A 22,422-nucleotide genomic window follows, 5' to 3' on the forward strand; every position below is an offset into this window, starting at 1 on the left:
AGTAGGGTCCTTAAAAGTTAATTGTGACTTAGTTACTCATAGTGACCTGGTTTATTTCTAAACCAGGTCACTATGAGTGGTTGCACCGTTGTAGTTCTTCCCCAACCTTGTCTTTCTTCCTATTTCATGACTTATCTTAATAAAAAATACTTTAAAAAAAATACCTACAAAATAAAATAAATATTTCTAAAGGGAAAAAAATTGTAATTACCTTCTAATTAAGGGTGTAATTGCAAAAAAACGAGAACCATAAACAATACAATGAGAGAATGAGCTTTCGGATTCGGGTCTTGGTAATATAAAAATCCAATCCGAATCTGTTGGCCTTCTTCTCGCCGGAGTTGCCAGAGATGATCGTCTCCGTTGCCGTCGTCGGACAGCAGGTGCTTCTCCATCTCTCCTCCTCCTCCTTCTTGCCCCCCTTCTTCTCCCTTAGATCTGATGCTCCTCTTCCCTTTTTTCCTTGCAGAACAACCCCCTTTATCTGCAGAGCTTCACCGAAGCTGGCGATGAACTGAAGCTCCACCACATCGTCCACTGCTCCCTTGATGTCATTGACGAGCGAGGTTATCTTCTCGTCTCTTGGTTTTCTTTAAATGCTTGAATTCTAGCTTTCTTCTGGTTCATAGATTTCGATTTCAAATGTCAAAGATCTTTTCTTTAATTTTTATTAGAACCAGATTGAAATCGTAAATCCAAATCAAAGAAGAGAACTATCCTCAATTTTTCCAGTTGATAAATTGAAAGTTGTCTACTTTTGCTTGTGTTTTTCAAGAACTTCTGTTTTTTGGGACCAGATTGAGAGTTATCTGATTATAACTTTCTTATATGCATCTCAAACCCATTTTTAAGTGATAAGAATCATATTTATCTCCCTTTCAAGAACAAATCACAAGCTTGCTGCTTTGCATTCTCGCCTTTTTAACTTGTTGCTCTTGTTAGTTGTACTTTGAAATTTCTTTAGAAGAATTTCTTCTTGTTGTTACTCTCATGTTGGAAAGGATCTAATCTTTAATTTTTATTAGAACGAGATTGAAAGTGTAAGTCTAAATCAAAGCGTATCTTGAGTGACAAGAATTATCTATGAGTTTTCTAGTTGAAAAGTTGCAAGATTTATACTTTTGCTTGTGTTTTTAAGCACTTTTTGTTTACCAGATTGAGGGTTTTTCTGATTGTAACTTATTCCGTCCATCACAAATCCATTATTACAAATGATCCGAATTATCTTTTATCTCTCTTTCAATTATTAAATCTCAAGCTTGCTGCTTTGTCTTGTTACTGTTAATAATTATACTTCTTTAGAAGAATGTTGTTTTAATTGTTCTCACGTCTGCAAAGATCTAATCTTTAATTGTTATTAGAACGAGATTGATAGCGTCAATCCAAATCGAAGACGATCTTGAGTGACAAGAATTATCTTTAAGTTTTCCAGTTGAAATTTTTCAAAATTTTTTACTTTGTTAGTGTTTTCAAGCACTTTCTGTTTACCAGATTGAGAGTTTATCTGATTGTAACTTTCTTATATCCATCTCAAACCCATAATCTTAAGCGATCAAGAATCTTCTTTATCTCCTTTCAATTACAAAATCACAAGATTGTTGCTTTGTAACTGGTTTCTCTTGATAGTTACACTTGGAAATTTCTTTAGAAGAATGTCCTCTTGTTGTTTTTATGTTGGCAAAGGTCTAATCTTTAATTGTTATTAGAATGGGTTTGATAGTGTAAATCCAAATCAAAGCTTATCTTGTGTGAGAAGAATTATCTTTAAGTTTTCCAGTAACGTATTGCTCACCTACTGAATCTAAATCAAAGCCTTTCTTGTGTGAGAAGAATTATCTTTAATTTTTCCAGTAACGTATTGCTCACCTACTGAAACTAAATCAAAGCCTATCTAATCTTTAATTGGCACTTTCTTCCCTGGGAACCAGATTGAGAATTTTCTAATTATAACCTTTATCTTAGTTGATGAGAATCAGCTTTATTCCTCTTTCAATTATGAAGTCACAAGCTTTTTGCTTTGTATTCTTACCTTTGTAACTGGTTACTCTTGATAGTTACACATGAAAATTTCTTTAGAAGAATGTCTTGTTTTTGTTCTCATGTTGGCAAAGATCTTATCTTTGATTGTTATTAGAATGAGATTGAAAGTGTAAATCCAAATCAAAGCCTATCTTGATGACAAGAATTATCTTTAAGTTTTCCAGTAATGTATTGCTCACCTATCGAATGCAAATCAAATCCTGTCTAATTTTTAATTGTCACTTTCTTCTTCGGGAACCAGATTGAGAAATTTCTTTTTATAACCATTGTCTTAGCTGATCAGAATCGGCTTTATCCCTCTTTCTATTTCAAAATCACAAGCTTACTACTTTCTGTTCTCACCTTCTTAACTTGCTGCTCTTGATGGTTCTCAAGTTGGCAAAGATCTATCTTTAACTGTTTTTAGAACCATATTAAAAGTGTAGTTCTAAATCAAAGCCTATCTCAAGTGCAAGAATTGTATTTAAGTTTTCCAGTTGAAAATTTGCGAACTCTCTACTTTTGCTATTGTATTTAAGCACTTTCTTTTTTGAGAATCAGATTGAGAGTTTTTTTTTCTTTTCTGATTATATCTTTCTTATACCCATCTCAAACCAATTATCTTAAGTGATCAGAAGATGAGCTTTATTCCTCCTTCAATTTTTAAATCAAAAGCTGGTTACTTTGTATTCTCACCTTGTTATTCTCATGTTGGCAAAGATCTAATTTTAATTGTTATTAGAACTGATTGAACCATAAATCCATCTCAAAGCCTTTGTTGAGTGACAAGAGTTATCCTTAAGTTTTCCTGGTGTAAAGTTGTAAGCTTTCTACTTTTGCTAGCATTTTCAAGAACTTCATCTTTTGCAAGTTTGCTAAAGTGGTAACTAGCAAAAGTTGTTGTGAAACTAGATATTAATTATTCTGATTATAACTTTCTTGTATTAATTCATCTAAAAGCCATTAGTGATCATCATCGCCTTTGTATCTCTTTCGAGTACAAAATCACAAGCTTGCTACTTACATATTCTCACCTTTGTAATTGTTATAGCAAAACACAGCCAGCTGATATAGAATGAACTAAGCTCTGTTATGTTTATAATGCCTAGCTATTATAACATGTTTTTTGTTTCTTTTAATAGTGAATAATCCAAAGAAGAATTGGCCTACTCTGAATGAGACATTTCTTGGTCTTCTGTATCCATCTGAGAATTATAAAGTGTAAGTTTGTGGAGTTTATATGGTTTTACTTTGTTGCTTTTTTTTTTTAATATCCTCTATTGCCAGTGCATAAATGCTAATCTCATTCATATGCTAACTTAGTGAAGTTAAGATATAAGTTCACTTTCTTTCCACACAACCATTTTGAAAGCCAAATAATTGATTAAATAAAATAAGTATAAAAAGAAGAGAAGAATTCATTTTGTGGGAAGCGGCTGGAGTTTCTTCAAGCCCGGAAAATGAAGAGAATGGCAATTGACTGAGAAAGTAAATATGTAAAGTGTCATGAAAGGTAGGTTTTTTTATAGTGCATTATAGAATTGTCATTCCCTGTTTTTCTCCTCCAACAAGCTTTCATTTTGCCGAGGGGGAGAAAATTACCCAAAAGATGGAACCGGAGCCAACTTAGAAAAAAAAAACCATAAAAAATTATGAGTATGCATATTTCTTTTAGGAATTTGCATGTAACCTTGTCAAAAAGTTCAACTATCCTGCCAAAGGCTTGCCTGTGTGTTACTTTTCTCACTTGGTTTTCTTTCTTCTTGTTGTGCAGATATGGCTACTTAACTAATACAAAAGTGAAATTCATTCTGGTCACAAATGAAATCGATGTCAAAGATGCAGACATGAGAAATGTAAGATTTTTATCCATAAGATTTTCATATTCGATCTGTCATCAGTATTTTTTATATTCTTTAAGTTTATATCTTTCAATGAATTCCATTGTCATACCTTAGTTTACCAGACAAATCAATTCTATTGTAGGTTTGGAACTTGTATATAACAAAGTTACTCAAAGGAATAAACTTAAACTGAAATTTTCTTCTTTAGTTCTATCCTCATATTTTCTTGCCACATCTTGAAACTTGATTGCTTAAACTGAGATGTTGCTAACATTCATAAGGTTGTCTGAAGGATTGAAGGATTTTCAATTATTGAGAATTTCTTGGCAAAATATCCAGCCTATAAATTTTATGTTTCCACTCATACTTGAACCTTTTTTTATAACTACTTCTTGTCTACCTTAAATCAAAACATCTGCCCCAACTTTATAGTAGCAAGAGGTAAATGGTTAAATGTGCCTGCCACTGGAAAGCACTTTGATAAATCGAAATGAAAATTGAGATGCACTGATTTTGAATGGATGTGAAATCTTGTATTCCAGTGAGGTCTTTATTTATTAAGTCTGATATTATCTTGGGAACCGCCAATGAAAAGATCAATGCAAGTGAAGACAGAATAATGGCTGGGATGGTAGAACTTCTATTGATTTATTTGATGTGCATGGTTTAATTAAAGGCATACTCACACTTAATACAAATATGAATAATGAATTTTGTTTGAGGGTTGGGAGTTTTGTAGTTAGACTGAAGGCAAGAGTTCGTGAAGAGGCCGTATGGGGTTTGTCCCTTCATTGGCCGTGATGAGTTATTTTTATTTTTATATTTTGATTGTTATTATTATTATTTTATTTGCTTTATATTTTGGTTGGTTGAAGACTCTTACAAGGGGATTAACCTTTTTATCATTTTGGAAGACTTGAACATCTTGAACTTTCTTTTAGTTTCATCCTTAGCAAAGGTCAAGTTTGTGTTTCATTTTTTTCAATTTGGATTGCCCTTTCCATTTTATTTTATTTTTTTTTGTGTGTGTGGGAAAGTTTATATCTTCCAGATTTCTGAAGAGACATTGTAGCTTAACGATAAACTTGATATAATCCACGGTAAAGGCATAAGAATTTTTTTAGTGCTTTTTCTGAGAAAGTTAAGCATTGTTGTATGTGGACAGAATTACCGTAAAAGTACTTTTGGTAAATCAGACACAAGTGCCTTGTTTTGGACTTATATAAACATTTTTTAAAGGAGCACCAAGGTAAAAAGCAGTTTTTACCACTTCTGCTTCTATTCAGAAGTCAATCCAAACACCCTCAAATTGCCTTGTAAGTTTTTCTCTATTAATATAACTGCTTTTCAACAAAGAGAAAGCCAGTCTACATGTACCCTAAATCCCACACTTCTCTGCTATAAGTAGAGCACCTGAGCTTCAGAAGTGTCCTGCCTTGAGAGATTCTTTATTCTTCACTATGTTTAAGATCCTAGAACTTCTTACTGCATATGTACTCCTACACGACATAAAAGAATCTAGTGCTATTTTCATAAAACCGTTGCCGAGGGATAAATTACGATCTAATATTGTTCTTCATGTTTATTATTCTGACCATTAATTAAATTTGCTGAATTTTTGCCTTCTTAAATAACATGTGCTTATTTATCTGATCAGTTATTCTACTTTATATAATTGTGCACTTATGTAAATCAATATTATCATATTTACCTTCATTTGCTGTTCTCCTGGAAATGGAAAATGGAGAATGCCTATGAAGGCCTCATGCTAATTTCCGTAATTTGCTTCTGAGATTCCTGTGGGGCTTTATTTCAAAATTCTGTCAAATTTTTACATCTGTTTCCCATTCTTCAGTTTTTCAGGCGATTCCATGCCGCATATGTAGATGCAGTCTCGAACCCTTTCCATGTTCCGGGAAAGAAAATAACATCTAGATCTTTTGCGGTACGGCTTAGTGCCATCGTCAAGTCTTTTGAATCTGGCTCAAATGCATGAACATATCTATTTCGTTCCTGTGACAGACATCACATAGCAACTGTAAGTGCAAAATTATTTAGTTCTCAAGTTCTTGAAGTTCTTGTGCCTTGTATACCCTTCGCATGCCCGAAATTTCTCAAACCAAGCTCTTTAAACATGTTAATTATTGTTTATTCTCCGCGTTATCATTCCTGATCCTTGCGCTTTCTTCGTTATCTAAAACTGTAGTTGCAGTTACAGATATTCATTTTGGTGGTTGATAAATCACTAATGTGTTTTTTTTTTTTGTATCACTTCTTTAAATGTTTATACTAAAACAAAATCTTGAGCATGTCAAATTTCATGAAAAAGAAAAAAGTGGGAAAGTGGAAATCTTTGACATCTGGTAAACTTGAACAGTTGAACGCCATGATTGGCCAAGAAGTGTTTGTCTCAAATTATTTAGTTCCATTGTTACATGAAGTTGTGTCCTTTACATGATTGAAATTTGTCAAAACATGGTCCGCTTCAAACATAATAATTATTATTTATTCTCGGTGTTATTATTCTAATTGTGTGTGTTTTGTTTTTTTTATTTGCTATCATTATACTTATATTGTTTTTCGAAATTAATATTGGTACAGAAAACCTAGTTACACAAGTTTTACCGTATCGTATTATTCCCCATTGAAATACTAAATATCAACCATGTCTAGAATAAGATAGTAATAGTTTATTTTTTTTGCTAAAGAGAAGTTGAGGGTTCGATTTTCTTTTAATGCAATGATTTTCTTTTAATGCAATGGTTGAGTGGTCGTGATTTTTATTTATTTATTTATTTTTTTTTAAAAAAAAGCCAAAGTTATGCATGTACTTATAAAATTTATGTTTCCTTGAGTTCTTCCTTTTGTGAAAATTTGATATTTTTATTATTATTATTTTATAATAGATGAAATAAAAAAATTATTTTTTTAATATATTTACAGTTATAAACATTTAACTTTTTTTATATAATTATATGGATTACATCAATTGTTTTAATATACTATTTTAATATTAAGGTATAACTATTAAACATAAATTTATATTATCTATATATTATTAAAGTATATGTATAATCTACCGTCATAGTTTTTGAAGGAATAAATTTGAATTGTTTTTATTACATTTAGATTTTTTGTTTATATTAAATATAATATTAATAATTAAAAAATTAATTATAGTTATTTGTTTGTGTAATAAATATCTATGAATTTTTTCAGAACTTAAGTAGGATAATAATTTCAGAATTTTCATTGTAATTGTAAAAACCCTAGTATGTAGTGAGAGAATTTGTCTAATATAAATTATCTTATTTGTATATAACAAAGTTACGCATATGAATAAAAAGTTAATGTATTGAGGTTAATTTTTTTTTAAAAACAAAACAAAGTATCCAAGTAAAATTAGGTTTCTGCAAGCCAAATGATCAAATCAAAACTGTTTTAAGAACCAATAGGAAAACATCTAATTAAATTAAAATTGTTTTATTTTTCATTTGTGTACTTTTAGTATCTTCTATTATATTAATAATATACTATTTCTACATACATCTCAGTTTTAAGAAAAAAAAAATTACCTACCAGATCAGTCTTGACATTTTTCATATTTTCCAATCCTTCATTTTTAAAATTTTCTCTTCTTAATCCGTTTCATTTAAATGATTTTTTATAATACCAAAAATATCATTATCTCGTCAAAACATGGCACAATAAACATTCGGGTGTGGACAAAATTGAGTCCGAGCGCCTACTATTATAAATAGATAAACTTGTTCATACCATGTCTGGACTCTGGTTTTAAATCCTGCTAAATCTAACTTGCGTAGACTTGTTTTTTTTTAAACTAGAATGTCAGGATGTCCAAATTTTGTCTAAATCCTATAAGTAGCATTTAAATTGATTCAAATATTAAACTACATAAAATAATTTAATTCACATCAAATGAAATGTTAAACAAACAATGTCCAACTATCTAAAATCCAAATCAAATCATACAAAATTACAAGTTTTAATAGAAAAGCCAATATAAGTTTGAAGTTTTTAGAATATTGGGCTTAAGGTTGTAGGCTTTTAAAATTTTAGAGATAAAAGGGCCCAATTATCCGAATTCTTTGTTTGTATTCGGTTTGAATTTAAATTTAATAACCAAGCTATGTACAGATACCGCCTGCATCAGCACAACTTCTGTCCAAACCTGTTTTAAGCAGAATGGAACGGGACGGACGGTCCGAATAGAGTATTGGCATCCCTAATCAAAAACCCAAGTTTGCAACCATATGTGATCCCATCAATGTAGAGTTAGTAAGGCTATAGACAAAGTAGTAATTTTATTTAAACTTAAATACAAAATAAATAATTAAAAAAAAAAGAGTTTTTGTTTACAAAAGCGATAAGCATTGTCAAAGGACAAGCAAGTATGAATATGTACCAGTTACAATGGATTATCAATCTCCTAATGTATACCATAGGTGATTTAAAAATCTTTTTACCATGCAAAACCAGAGAGGAAGGATATTCCACCACCCATAACTTCAGATCTGATAAACAATAAATAGTACCTAGACTCGGCGTAGTGCATAAACAGTATTACTACACCATTAGTATAATATTGTTACAGTACTTTGGGCCAGTACTTTGTCCATGTACTATTCCATAAAACTCCATTGAGTTAATCGGTTGTGATTTTAAAAAAAAATAAAAAAAATATGAAAAATTCTTTCACTTTAAGGGATCTGCTCTACTTTTCTTAGTTTTAAAAAAGACATATTTATATATATAAAAAGAAAATAAAAAAAAATTCAGGTGCTTGCCTAGGGTAGATAGACCACTCTAGTGACACAGTGAAAATGTGAACTTCAAATCTTTGTTGTAAAAAGTGTATTTGTGCTGTCCTAATACAACAGTAGTTAATAGGCATCAAAACAAAGCAATGATGCTTGTGACTTTCCAAAGTAGGTCTCTCTTTTGTCTTGGCTTGTTGTTGGGTTGAATCAAGTAGACTAGACTGGAATCCAATGTTTCTACTCCTTTTTTACCATGCTTTTAACCTGCCCTCCCTTTATTTCTGAACCCTCTTTCAAATCTTACCATTACTTATTTATTATTTTTATGCTTCTTGTATTTACATGCATACCCTTGTTTGTAGAAAAGTTTCACATGCATGCCCCTAGTTAAAAATCAACTATCATTTTATTGTTTAATGATTATTATAAGGGTTGATTCATATATATATAATACTTCTAATTATCCCTTTGATATCTCGTATATAAGAATTATTTGCGTACTGTTGAAAACTCAGACAAAATTTTTCAAAAATGAAAATTTAGACAAAATTAGTTTTTTTTAATAAATATGTACAAGCCACTATATACACTCATCTCAGTAACAACTCAACCATGTATTAGGAGAAAGTTAAACCCTTAATTTTTCACATAAATGTCAAATGTCCTACCTACTCAACTATTATAACAACGACAAATTTGTTTATATATTTTTTATTAAATTAATATTTTTGAGTTATATTAATGGTGTGTGTATTTTTTTTACAAATATGACAAGTGCATATACAGTCTAGGGTGTGGGCACAAGGGCAATGACAATCTACTTGTATACCCTCATCCGACAGATATGAAATTGGATTATAAGCCAACTCTCACAACCGTGGATCCTTGATATCACTGTGTTCAGTTTGTTTCAAACCCAAGTAATGAAAAATACTAATAGAGTGAGGTCAGTACCACTACATCAAAAGCCCGTTGATGTGTTAAAAGTTTATAAACACAGTTTAGGAATGTATGAATTATTATTAATATGAATCATCATCATCATCTGCGCAAAAACATGAACAATGTGATATAACATCTGGAACATTAGCACCGATGTTGGGCCATGAAGGACCCTATTTTGTGAGAAGTATTACTCATGCAATGATGACCATTCACATTCACATGATGATTATATCTAAAGCCTTGGTACCTTTGTTTTGTTCAATTAAACATTTTATAGCTTTTCTTAACTCATCATGAAGCTTCATTCCTTTTTTAAATTCGATCTTATTTGGCCACCCTAGTTTATTGTTTTAGACTATAGATGAGGATGACAAGCAACGTCCAAAGTATGAACTTTGGTGTTTGTTTTTTCTTTATTTTGATTATTAGGCATGCATTATTGCTTGTTGATTTCAATTTTTATACCTTTATTTTATTTTATCTTTTGAAAAGACATAGGGTAAACACATGCAATTAAAATAAAAGTATACTCTTCTATTTCACAAACACTTATTATAGCTTAATTAGCTTTGATTTTTTAAGTCAACGAAGGTGAATTGTGGTAAATGTTGGAAAGGGACAAATAAGTGTAGATTATGCTCGTCTCATAGTTAAACAATTAAAATTAATTTCTCCAACTCAATATACTAATAAACTCAATAAATCTATTAGACAACAATATTAACAATCAACAATGAAATTGATATTAAAAAAAATAAACAAATATAAAACACCAAGATTTTTAGCTTTAAAAATCTAATTAGAAAAAACCACTTTGCTTTATTTGCTTGGATAAATAATTTTTTATATAAAAATAATGAAAATATAATGTTTTATCTAGCACACACAGATGATAACTGTTAGAGCTGAAGCTCCGTATTGATAACTGTTAGAGCTGAAGCTCCGTATTGATTTTTAGCATTAAAAATCTAATTAAGAAAAACCACTTTGCTTTATTTTGCTTGGTAAATGTTGGAAAGGGACAAACAAGTGTAGATTATACTCATCTCATAGTTAAACAATCAAAATTAATTTCTCCATCTCAATATACTAATAAACCCAATAAATCTATTAGACAACAAAATTAATAATTAACAATGAAATTGATAAAAGAAACAAACATAAAACACCATGGTTTTTAGCATTAAAAACCTAATTAGGAAAAACCACTTTGCTTTATTTTGCTTGGATAAATAATTTTTATATAAAAATAATAAAAATACAATATTTTATTTAGCACACACAAATGATAACTTTTAGAGCTGAAACTCCATATTAACATTATTTGACACATAATGGTGATAACATGGTAACTCATGATGATGTGACAAGAGATGAGAAGAAGATATAAAACAACTTTTAGAGGACCTATTTTTGATAAGACAATCATCTTGGAGGACAGTGGCGGAACCAAGACTCGATGATAAGGGGGCTGAAACCTATGGGCAAAACATAAAAATAAAACAATAAAACAATAAAAAAATTATCTAACAAAATAATTTTTTTAAATGAAAAATAATGTGCTAATATAATACTCCCTCCGTTCTTTTTTATCTGTCGTGGTTAACCGAATCTCACATACCAAAAAACTTAGTTATTTCATAAAATTTAATAAAAAATTAGTTAAGTTGCATATAGTGTTAAGGGTAATTTTGGAAAAATCATAATAAATGCTTCTTGATGTTAGAAAATGACAAATAAAAATGAATATGGATTTGTGATAGATAAAAAAAACTGAGTAAAAAATTGAATATACATATTAAAAAAACATAAAGTATAGTTTAAATTTTTGTTATTACCTATAGCAAACATATGTCATTTTCAATAATTCAACTAATAAGAATACATCTCAAATTTGTATTTTTTAAAAATATGATAAAATTGATTCCTCTCACTATAGACAACCAAACTATTGTTTATAAAAACATTTGTTCCTTCACTCTAGCATATATGTTATAATACATTTGTTAGGCCTTATCATCAATTTAAAACATTTTTTTAGTAATAACAATTTTGAAATCTTAGTAATTTTTAAAATAAAAATAAAATGTGAAAACAACACAAGTACAAAGTAGGATTCTAACCAGGGTGGGTCAAGGTCACACACTTTATAAGTGGACCCACTAATCACTCAAGCACAACTACATTGCACATTATCATGTGTCCAAGTATTTTATTTTACATTAATTTAAGTGTAAAAAAAACCGAAACCATATGAAAACACATCTATATTTGGTAAGTGAATCAAACTTGGGAGATCAACTACTTGGAGGCTAAGATCTTATTGAAGCTAAGGTTAGTAACAAAGCTATATGGAAGCATAAATCATGAAAGAAGATCTAAGTAACCAATCTAAGACAAGGCTAATTGGAGATAAGCTATTTTGGACGGATCTAATTGAAGACACTATCATATATGGAGAAAATTGAAGAAGTAAGCTTGGATGAATAGAAAATCAAACTTGGTAACAAAGAAAATTGTGAAGACCAAACTTGGATAAATGAAGATCAAGTTTGGAAGATTATGAAGAGCTAAACTTGGATGAATGAGAGATCAAGTTTAGTAACAAGAAGATTGTGTTAGTTAAAAACAATTCCACCAAAAACATTGCTTCACCAAATCCTCTCATAAAACCATCAACTTAATCCATTTGTTGTTTGCTTAAACAATGGATTACAAATTAGCATGCGCCTATTTGTTAAAAATAAAAAAATGGTGGCTGGAACTCTCTTTCTCTCTCATGCTTATAAATAGAGAAAGATGAAGCTTATTCATTCACAACTTAAGTGAATGATAAATGTGAGAGTAAAGAAGTGAGAGAGAAATAAAAGAGTGGGAATAATGAGAAAAATATTTTGAGAGTTAGTATTTCTCCTACTATAAGAGAGTAGTGGTTTTCTCCTTATTATTATAGAGAATTTGTAACTCCTAAATTTTTTCACTTAGTAAATTCTTTTATTCTTACCCGTGGATTTTACCCTAATTATTTAGAGGGTTTCTACGTAATATTTGTGTGTCTTTTACTTTTTCAACATTATTTTTCATTTCTTTTGTTGTAATGCTGCTCTATGCGGACCTACATTTTATACTAAGTGGTATCAGAGCTACTTTTGGGTGTGTATATACCTACGTATCGTATACTCTATGGTTTCCACTATATGTGGATCGTCCACATCAGAAAAATTGTAATAGAAGCAATGACGACAAAATACAAGATTGAAAAATTCAGTGGAAGTAATTTCTCACTATGGAAGCTGAAGATAAAGCCAACCCTGCGGAAAGACAACTGCTTAGCGGCCATCAGTGAGACCGGCTGAGTTCAAAGATGACAAGTGGAATGAGATGGACGGGAATGCCGTTGCCAATCTTTCTTTGTCACTTGCTGATGAAGTTCCATCAAGCATAGCAGAGAAGAAGACGACACAGTAGATCTGGGATCACCTTACTAAGTTGTACGAGGCCAAGTCACTACATAATAAAATTTTCCTTAAGAGAAACTTATACTTTGCGTATAACGGAATCCACTTCAGTGACAGCACACCTGAACACACTAAATAATCTATTTTCACAACTCACATCATTGGGACATAAATAGAATCAGGTAAACGTGCGGAAAGTTTGCTCCAAAGTCTACCTGATTCATATAATCAACTCATCATCAACTTAGCAAACAATGTCCACATAGACATTTTAGTCTTCGTTGACATTGCAACTACTATTTTAGAGGAAGGAAGTCGGCGCAAGAACAAGGAAGACAAGTTGGCAAGTTCACAACAAGCGGAGGCCTTGATGATGATGAAGAAATGACCAATAGAACGTGGCTCCAGTGGGAGCTACAATCATGGTAGATCAAAGTCAATGATTAAGAAGACTTTCAAGTGGTACCACTGTGGAAAGAAAGGTTATTTGAAAAAAGATTGTTGGAGTCTAAATAAGAAAGATTCCAATCCTCAAGGGAATGTCACAAACACGATCAGATGATGAATATGCCATGGTGTGTGAAACAGCAGCGACAACTGATAAAAGATTTGCTGATATATGGCTTCTTGATTCAGCAACCACTTTTCACATGATCTCCTGAAGAGAATGGTTCTATCACTATGAACCTATCTTTGTGGGATCTGTGTACAACTGCAATGATCAAGCTTTGAAGATCATTAGCATTGGCATCATCAAACTGAAGATGTATGATGGCATGGTTCGGACTATATAAGAACTCCAACATGTAGAGGGCCTCAAGAAAAACTTGTTGTTTATAGGGCAACTTATTAATCTTGGTTGTAAATTGAAGTCTAGAATAAGATCATGAAAGTAATTTGTGGAGCGCTTGTATGTATGAAGGGAGACAAGATAGCTGAAGCGAGAAACTTTGTAAAAAGAAGCTTGAGTTGCCATAAGTAGTCCAAGTGAAAAATGTATAATAAAATGGCACAAGAAACTTGGACACATGCCGGAGCAATGAATGAAAATTCTTGCAAAGAAAAATCTACTTCAAGGTGTCACAAAGGTAACACTACCCTTTTATGAACATTACATTGTGAGCAAGCAGCATCGATTAAAGTTCAACACATCTAATTCTAGAAGCAAAGCAATTCTAGAAGTAGTTCACTTTGATGTGACAAACACCAGTTATGTTCTTGGGAGGAGCAAATTACTTTGTATTATTTATTGATGACTATTCCATGAGATGTTGATGTATCCTATCAAGAGGAAGGCAGATGTGTTTCAAGTCTTCAAATTTTATAAAGCACGGGTGGAACTTAAATCCGGCGAGAAGATCAAGTGTGAGGATTGATAATGAAGGAGAATACACTGACAAAGAATTGTTAGTCAAAAACAATCTTACCAAAAACATTAGCTTGCGAAATCCTCTCACAAAAACCATCACCTTAATCCATTTGCTGCTTTCTTAAACAATGGATTACAAATCAGCATGCTGCTTGTTTAAGCAATGGATTAAAAATTAGCATGCGCCCGTTTGTTAAAAGTCAACAATGGTGGTTGGAACTCTCTCTCTCTCTCTCTCTCTCTCTCTCTCTCTCTCATGCTTATAAATAAAAAAGGATGAAGCTCATTCATTCAGGGTATATTTTTCCAGTGAATACCTAAGTTTGACCTTATATCAGTTTGAACACTAACTTTCAATTTGTATCAAAATGAGTACCAAATTTTAATTTCATTTCTCTAGCTGGGTAATTGGGGATTACTAATGGATTTTTGGTGATGTGGATGCCGAAAAGCTTACGTTGATACCCTGGGTCCACGTCACCGACTCACTAACCCAGCTTCTCTCTCATTATCCTTTTCTTTTCCTCTCTCTCCAGAATACTATAGCCCTGGTGACGTGGACCCAGGGCACTCATGCAAGCTTTCCGGCGTCCACATCACAAAAATCCACTGGAAATCCCCAATTGCCTAGCTGGAGAAATGAAATTAAAACTTGGTGCTCATTTTGATATAAATTGAAAGTTAGTACTCAAACTGATATAAGGTCAAACTTAGGTACTCATTGGAAAAATTTACCCCATTCATTCACAACTTAAGTAAATGAGAAAAGTAAGAGTAAAGAATAAGTGAGGGAGAAATAGAAGAGTAGGAGTAATGAGAAAAGTATTTTGAAAATTAGTATTTCTCCTAGTATAAGAGAAAGTAGTGATTTTCTTCTTATTATTAGAGAGAGTTTGTAACTCCTAAATTTTTTCACTTAGTAAATTCTTCTATCCATACCCGTGGTTTTTACTCTAATTATTTAGAGGTTTTTCAAGTAATATATATGTGTCTTTTACTTTTCACTATTATTTTTCATTTCATTTGTTGTGGTACCTATTCGGTCCTACATTTTATAACCAATTGAAGAATCAAACTTGGATAAATGAAAATCATGTTTGGAAAAAAAAAGATTTGAAGACTATTTTCGGTATAAAAGAGATGCACCATATATATGGGGTACGACCACGACAATCATAAGTATTTTTAAAAAAATAGCAAATATATATCTAACCTATAGTTGCATATGTCTCCCAGACATTCCATAAAATAATTTATGTTAATTAAGGACATAAAATAATTAACTAACCTTAATCAAAGACAAAGATAGAGAACCTTATATAGACTCTCAAGCCAATACACTAGAATACTATGCATTGTTGTTGAATAAGGTATCAAAAACAGAGTTAGACTTACATCCTTTTATCATTTTCACCACTCTTGAATGTTTTTCTTGATGTCCTGGACACAAATTTAGGCTTTTTCGCACAAATAACAAAATGTTCCGCAATTAACTTACTAAATAACAAAAATATATCTAATCTACAGTCACACATGTACCCTCAAATGTAGGTAAGTGTTGTGCCGAACTGAGTTATCAATTTCATATGTCTCTTTTTTTTTGGTTTGCATGTGATTGTGTGAGTGTTTGTATGAGAGATTGAGTGAATTCTAACTCACAATACATCCACTAAAATTAACAATAACAGCATATATCACCACACAAGTGGATGTACAATCAATTTGTTCGCCAAAATCTGCAAAAAAGTAAGTGAATCTGAACATAGTTTATCAATAGAAAATAAATTTGAAAAATTAAAAATAAATAGATATATAGAGTTTGTTGAGAGGATTATGTGATTAAAAGTTCATCAAATGGACAACAAATGACAATAGTTATAGACACAAAACTCCTTTCTTTCTTTTATTTATTAATTTTTTTTAAGCTTATTCTCTTAGTTTGTCTTTATTGTTTTCTTGAGCACATATCCATCATCTAAAAAGCCTTTTTTATTTTTATATTTTTTCCCCTTTCTTATATTTTCTTCTTTGAGTTTAATTGATCTAATTGCTTGTCGGCATGAGATGGTAAATCAAACCCTACTTTAACGACAGACATGCAAAATTTGAAGGCATGAAACTTGAAAAACATGTGATGAAAAATAGATGCATGCATGCACTACTCCAAAATTCAACAGATGGTACTAATTCATCTAAAATAAACCATAAAGTTGTGGCCCAAAATTATTGTAATATTCCAAATTCCTTATATTCATTTTTTGTGGCAACCAAATTCAATAATTTCTAATTTATTTTTTTCTATTTTTATATGTAAGAATTATTTGATTAAAATAATTTCAAATGCCAAAAAAATAGTCCAACTATTAAACTAAGACACCATCATCAGAACATTTAACATGATAATTTTTTTGTTTTTTTAATTGCTTAAAATTAAAATAAGCAAATTTGACATCAATAAATGTTGAAAAATTAAATTTTTTTTCGGATAAATATTATAAGCCACGTGTAAAGGACTATACATGAGCTTTCTAAATATACCATACACTCTTACCCTATGCAATGGAGGATTCAACTTCTGATCTCCACTTATGCACAGGAGACCAATATTAATAGACTAAGATACTTTTGATTAAAAAATAAATAAATATTAACTTATATAATCATATTTTATTTATGTCAGTACTTTTGTCATGTCACTCAAATAAATTGAATTGATAAAACTATGCATTTTATGCAAAATTATGAAGAACGCCCATAAAATATTATGAACTTTCATTTTGACTTAAAAAAAATTGCTTATATATCTTTAATAAAATTATAACACTATTTGCACCAAATATATCTATCAAATTGACTTGCCAATGGATGGTGGCAGTTCAAATCATCTTGATGATGTTTGACGTTTTAGTTGGTGAGGTTGGAATAAATTAGAATAAAATTATATAAATAAGTAAATTACTTATATAATATATGAGAAACTAAAATTAATTAAACATGAGAATCACTGGTTTGATTTGACAAACCAAAATCTAAACCATTTGTACCTTAACAGTCCAAACTCACTCATGATTTTTATAGTGGGATAAAACATCATTATTTAAAAAAATCCAAATTAATTACAATCGTAGAGTGTTAAAGCAAATTCAATTTAATAATAAAATATATAAATAAATAACTTGCATAGTATTCTCTTTAATAAATCCTTGCAAAATCGAAGTGAATGCTGACTTTTTTTTCCTTTTATGAGAAAGGCGACAAGCACCAGAATCCAGAAACGTGCACTTATGGAGAGCAAAGCTCAATACCGATCCACATGCCCTCATCTTGCGTAGGACATGAGGTTTGATCTCAACTCCTCCCCGAAACGAACACCCTACGCAAGGGACCCGATACCAATTGACCCAAAAGTCGTTGGTGACACTTTAGAGTTTAAAGCTAAAAAAATTTTAAAAATAAAATAATTAAAAAAAATGCATAATGTTCACTTTGATTAAAACTCGCTAAGTGTTAACACAATATTTTACTCAAAAATAAAATATTATCATCGTATTAGAGTATATTTTATTGCGAAAGAGTTACATTAAAAATATTTTTTAAAAATCCAAGTAGATTACCAATTAAAATTATAATTAAAAATCTTGATTAAAAAATCATTTTTAATAAACAAAATACGGAAATAGAGCCACACAATGTATATAGATTTAAATTTTAGCCCAAATACATAAAAGTATATATGATTGAGAACAATATAAGAAAAATATATATGATTTATTTAATGGCAAGTCTTATTGGAAGACAAAAAAAATTAGTCACTATCATTAAAAAATTTATAGTGATTATTAAAAATATAGCATTAACTTAGTACCACAACTTTATATTAATGAAATTCAATTTCTTACTATCACAAATTGACATAACAAGTTTTCATATTCTTCCTTATCCCCCAATTTCTTCAGGCACAAGAAATCACTAAAAAACATTAAAGTGATCTTTCAACCTTTTATAATACAAAGCTAACACAACTTCTATTAAAATCTTTATCAAATCTTTTAATTATCTATTTTAATAAATAATAAAAGTTATTTGGCTATTTTGTCTTGAGCTCTAATGAACCATGAAATACTATACAGACTAAATCTAAGATATAAAACTGCAATAAATAAATAGGTTAATTAAATAAATAAAAATTTGAGTTTTATAAAATAAAATATCAACATTATATATCATATGGTTTACATTTTTTTATAAAAAACTTTTAAAATTAGGTATATTACGTTTGACGCATGTGAAAGTGCTATCCCTATTTATTTATTTATAATTTGATATTATGCAAAATACATCTTGTAATATCTTAAGCCAATTACAAATTTCATCCACAATTTATTATTTTTGTAAAAAAGCATTCCTCCCACTCTTGCTTACAAATATACCTCACCAAAATCTTTAGAATATGATTATGAGTTGGAATAATAATAATAATAATAATAATAATAATAATAATAATAAGCCAACTACCTCTTGCATAGAATCCCTGCATAGGTCTTGTCTATTTTATCAAATAATAGTAAAGGCATAAATAAGTTGAGGTATTACCTCCTCATTTTATGTACACCCCTAATATATTTTGTCTATTTTATAATAATAATAATAATAATAATAATAAGTTGATAAAAACAATTGATAATTAATCTTCATATCTCTAAGTTCAATTGAGTCCATCATCATCAACAACAACAACAATAATAATTATAGGATAAAAACAATTGATCATCTTCATATCTCTAACTTCAATTGAGTCCATCCACATCCAAACAATTCCACACATTAACATCACATTCCAACAAAAAAAACCTCACTTGCAAAAGAGGAGCATCAAATAATTAAATTGGGTTCACTCATTATATGGTGGCATGCAACTCTCATTGGAGAAAAAGAAAGAAATGATGTTGACGCATGACATTTATTTAATACCACCACCTACTTAAAGTCAAATCCAAGTAAACAAATGAAATGGTTGTGCTTCCTTCATCCAATCATATAGAACACCCTTTAAGGAACAGTATTTGGCTTCTTCATGGCTCATATTGCCCCTAAACTTTGTTTTTAATCAATTACTAATTAATAGGTTATGAATGGTATCATTATTTATTTGATTTTTTAAATGAAAAATATGAATTTGCTAGCTTGACGTGTTTGAGATGTATCTTGTTATCATGAGTCCACATAAATTTAAAGGATTGAAACAAATAAATTAATATAACTCGAGGATGAAAATGAATATTTATGATTTAAAGATTAAAATTAATAATATTAAATCACATTCATTTGAAAATAAATAATATTTATTTATAGATATACCTCTAAAAAATGTATAATTTAGTATACATTATTACATTTGAGATGAAAATTCAATCATTTTTTAATAAATATAAAGAAATTCGAGTTATACGGAATTTTTAAATACACATGCACCTTCACTTTGTGACGAGGGATTCGACTTCTAATCTCCACCTACACGGATAATTGGCATCAATTAATTTTTTAAAAAAAAAATTATTGATTTATCTCCATTTTTTATTAAAATATATACAAATGAATATGATTTTATTTGGCCGGGTTCATCATCTGATATCTCAATATATATTTAATGAGCAACTTCTCTACTCAATCTATTTCAATAAATGAAACAATTTTTTTTAAAAAAAAAACAAATTTGTTGTTGTCTGACTTGCTCCCAAATTTTTCTAAGATTTTAAAACTAAAAAAATAACTAAGAATGAAAGTGATTAATCAAAGAAATGATGAGATTGTAAAAGAGAAATTGGCTACAAATCTTTGGCATTAATTTCTTAATATATCTTATCAATATCAATTTCCCAATTTTTTATTTTCTTCAATTTTTTTAAGCTATGATTTTGTCCTTTTCTTCTTTGAACTTTGTAAACAATTAAAACCTGATTCAATATAAATTATTAATTTAAGGAAAATAAGAAGAACAATGCTTGTTTAACTATAAAAAAAATCAAATTACCTATGCAACAAAAATCTCTTAAAAATCATAAACAAACTATCATATAAAGAAATCAAACAAATAAATGTTGAATCAATAAAAATACTGTAAAGTGTTCATGAAAAAAAAAAGACTAAACCATTCATCATTTAGTTTAATCATAAGTTAACTTTTTTAGGTAGTTATCATATGTTCAGGGTACAGATTTTTTTTTTATTCAAATAAAATAATAAAAAATGACTTTTCTTTTTTTTAATACTTCTCGCATGTCAATATGAAATTTAAATTGTTTGTAATATTAATCTCAAATTATTTTTTAACTCGATAATGCACTCTTTTTCAACATGAGAGATCTAGAATTCGAGACATGTTAGCATTAAAAAATCTTAATATATTGTAATTTTAATTTTTCAATATATATTTTTTCCTAAAATAAAAGATCAAATTTTCAAAATAAAGTAATTTTAAAAAATAAATTGTCCATAATATTTCTTTTGATTAAGTGATTAAAAGGAGTTATTTTTTTAGTTTATTGATCAACTTTATCAAAATATGTGTGAAATTCTATAAATGTGTCTCAATTACATTTGATGATCACTTGGGAAGAGATCTTTCTTCTCTTTCAGCCACTATGCAGTATGTGTGAAAAAACAGCCATAATAAATTATTCATTTTTAACAGTTTAAAAAAACTAATAAAAAATGATTGTAAATATTTTTAATAAAATAGATAAACTACAGTTTTGAAATCTTTCACTGAAAAACATTATGTAGTATGAGTTGAAAAAGTCAAAATAAATTATTCGTTTTAACTCTTATTAAAAAAACTGATTTTCGAATTTCTTTCACAGTTATATTATATTGAGATACTTCGATGAATTTGAAAAAGTATCTAAAATGGTGAAATTTTGATATTTATATTCTGTCAAATCTGTTGATTAACTATAGACGTAACTTTGAAATAAATATTATTTTTTTATTTTTTTTTTTTATCAATTTGTCATTTATGAGCCACGGTTCATTCTCTTTTAACATGTGATTCTTTATGTGGACATAGATTTAAATTCAAGATCATTTATTTAAGTGGTCCAAATTTTAACTATTTGTACCAACTCATGTTATTAATTCCCATATGTTGACTAGTGAAGACTATGCAAACAGGGTGATTATATATAGTGGTATTTGGTCATGCACAAAAAAAAAATCAAAATCAAAATCTCGTTATATAAATATTTGCTTTCAAAAACTCAAACATGGAAATAAACAATTTCAAGTGTCCAAATTTCTAATTCTGTATCAATGGCTAGAAATATTTGCACAATGTGTTAGGTATATCAATTGATAGATGTTGAATTTCATCGGAAAACACACTCATAATATTAATAATTATTTTTTTTATAAATATGACAAGTATGGATAGTTAAGATGTGCACAATGACCGATAATTGATCATTCAATTCGTGCATTCTCACCCAATGATGCAGAGTTTTGATTTACAAGCTATACCAATATTAGAGATCTTCACCATGATATATGTCTGATGAAATTTCAACTTAGGACACTTACAAATTTTACATCACAGTTTTTTACAGTATAACCAATATGCTTAGGCTAAGAACCTTTTGGTGATAATTATTTAATTATTTAAAAATTAATTTGAGTTAAAACTACTTCCTACGATCATATTAACTGTATTAATATTATTTTAAAAAAATATGTAAGCATTAACAGGGGTAAATAACTTAAATAAAAATAAAAGTGTCATTAATATTTGTACCAAATTTATATATAAACATTAAAATGAAACAGATGGAATACTACAATATAAGTATATGTATTTTATTTTCGCTTCTATGCATCAAGTACAGTGGAAGAAACATCAAGAAATGACCCCACTTCCAAACGTCTATAATTATTATGAATAGAACACGCCCTAATAAAAAAATAAAAAAAATAAAAAAAGTGCCGGTCCCATCGGTTCGGTTCATGTCCGTTTA

At 29.5% G+C, this 22,422-nt stretch overlaps 1 protein-coding gene across 1 annotated transcript; it reads left to right on the forward strand.

Moving 5' to 3' along the window:
* The first annotated feature begins 257 nt into the window (after nt 1–257).
* On the forward strand, nt 258–6,264 carry LOC120275132 (trafficking protein particle complex subunit 2-like protein). The gene is made up of 5 exons (XM_039281633.1): nt 258–383; nt 470–566; nt 3,162–3,240; nt 3,794–3,875; nt 5,719–6,264. The coding sequence occupies exons 1-5, from the start codon at nt 351–353 to the stop codon at nt 5,857–5,859; spliced, it is 432 nt and encodes a 143-aa protein (XP_039137567.1). The 5' UTR covers nt 258–350; the 3' UTR covers nt 5,860–6,264.
* Nucleotides 6,265–22,422: the final 16,158 nt, after the last annotated feature.

This window comes from Dioscorea cayenensis, chromosome 14 (assembly GCF_009730915.1).
Source record: "Dioscorea cayenensis subsp. rotundata cultivar TDr96_F1 chromosome 14, TDr96_F1_v2_PseudoChromosome.rev07_lg8_w22 25.fasta, whole genome shotgun sequence".
NCBI classification, from domain to species: Eukaryota; Viridiplantae; Streptophyta; class Magnoliopsida; order Dioscoreales; family Dioscoreaceae; genus Dioscorea; species Dioscorea cayenensis.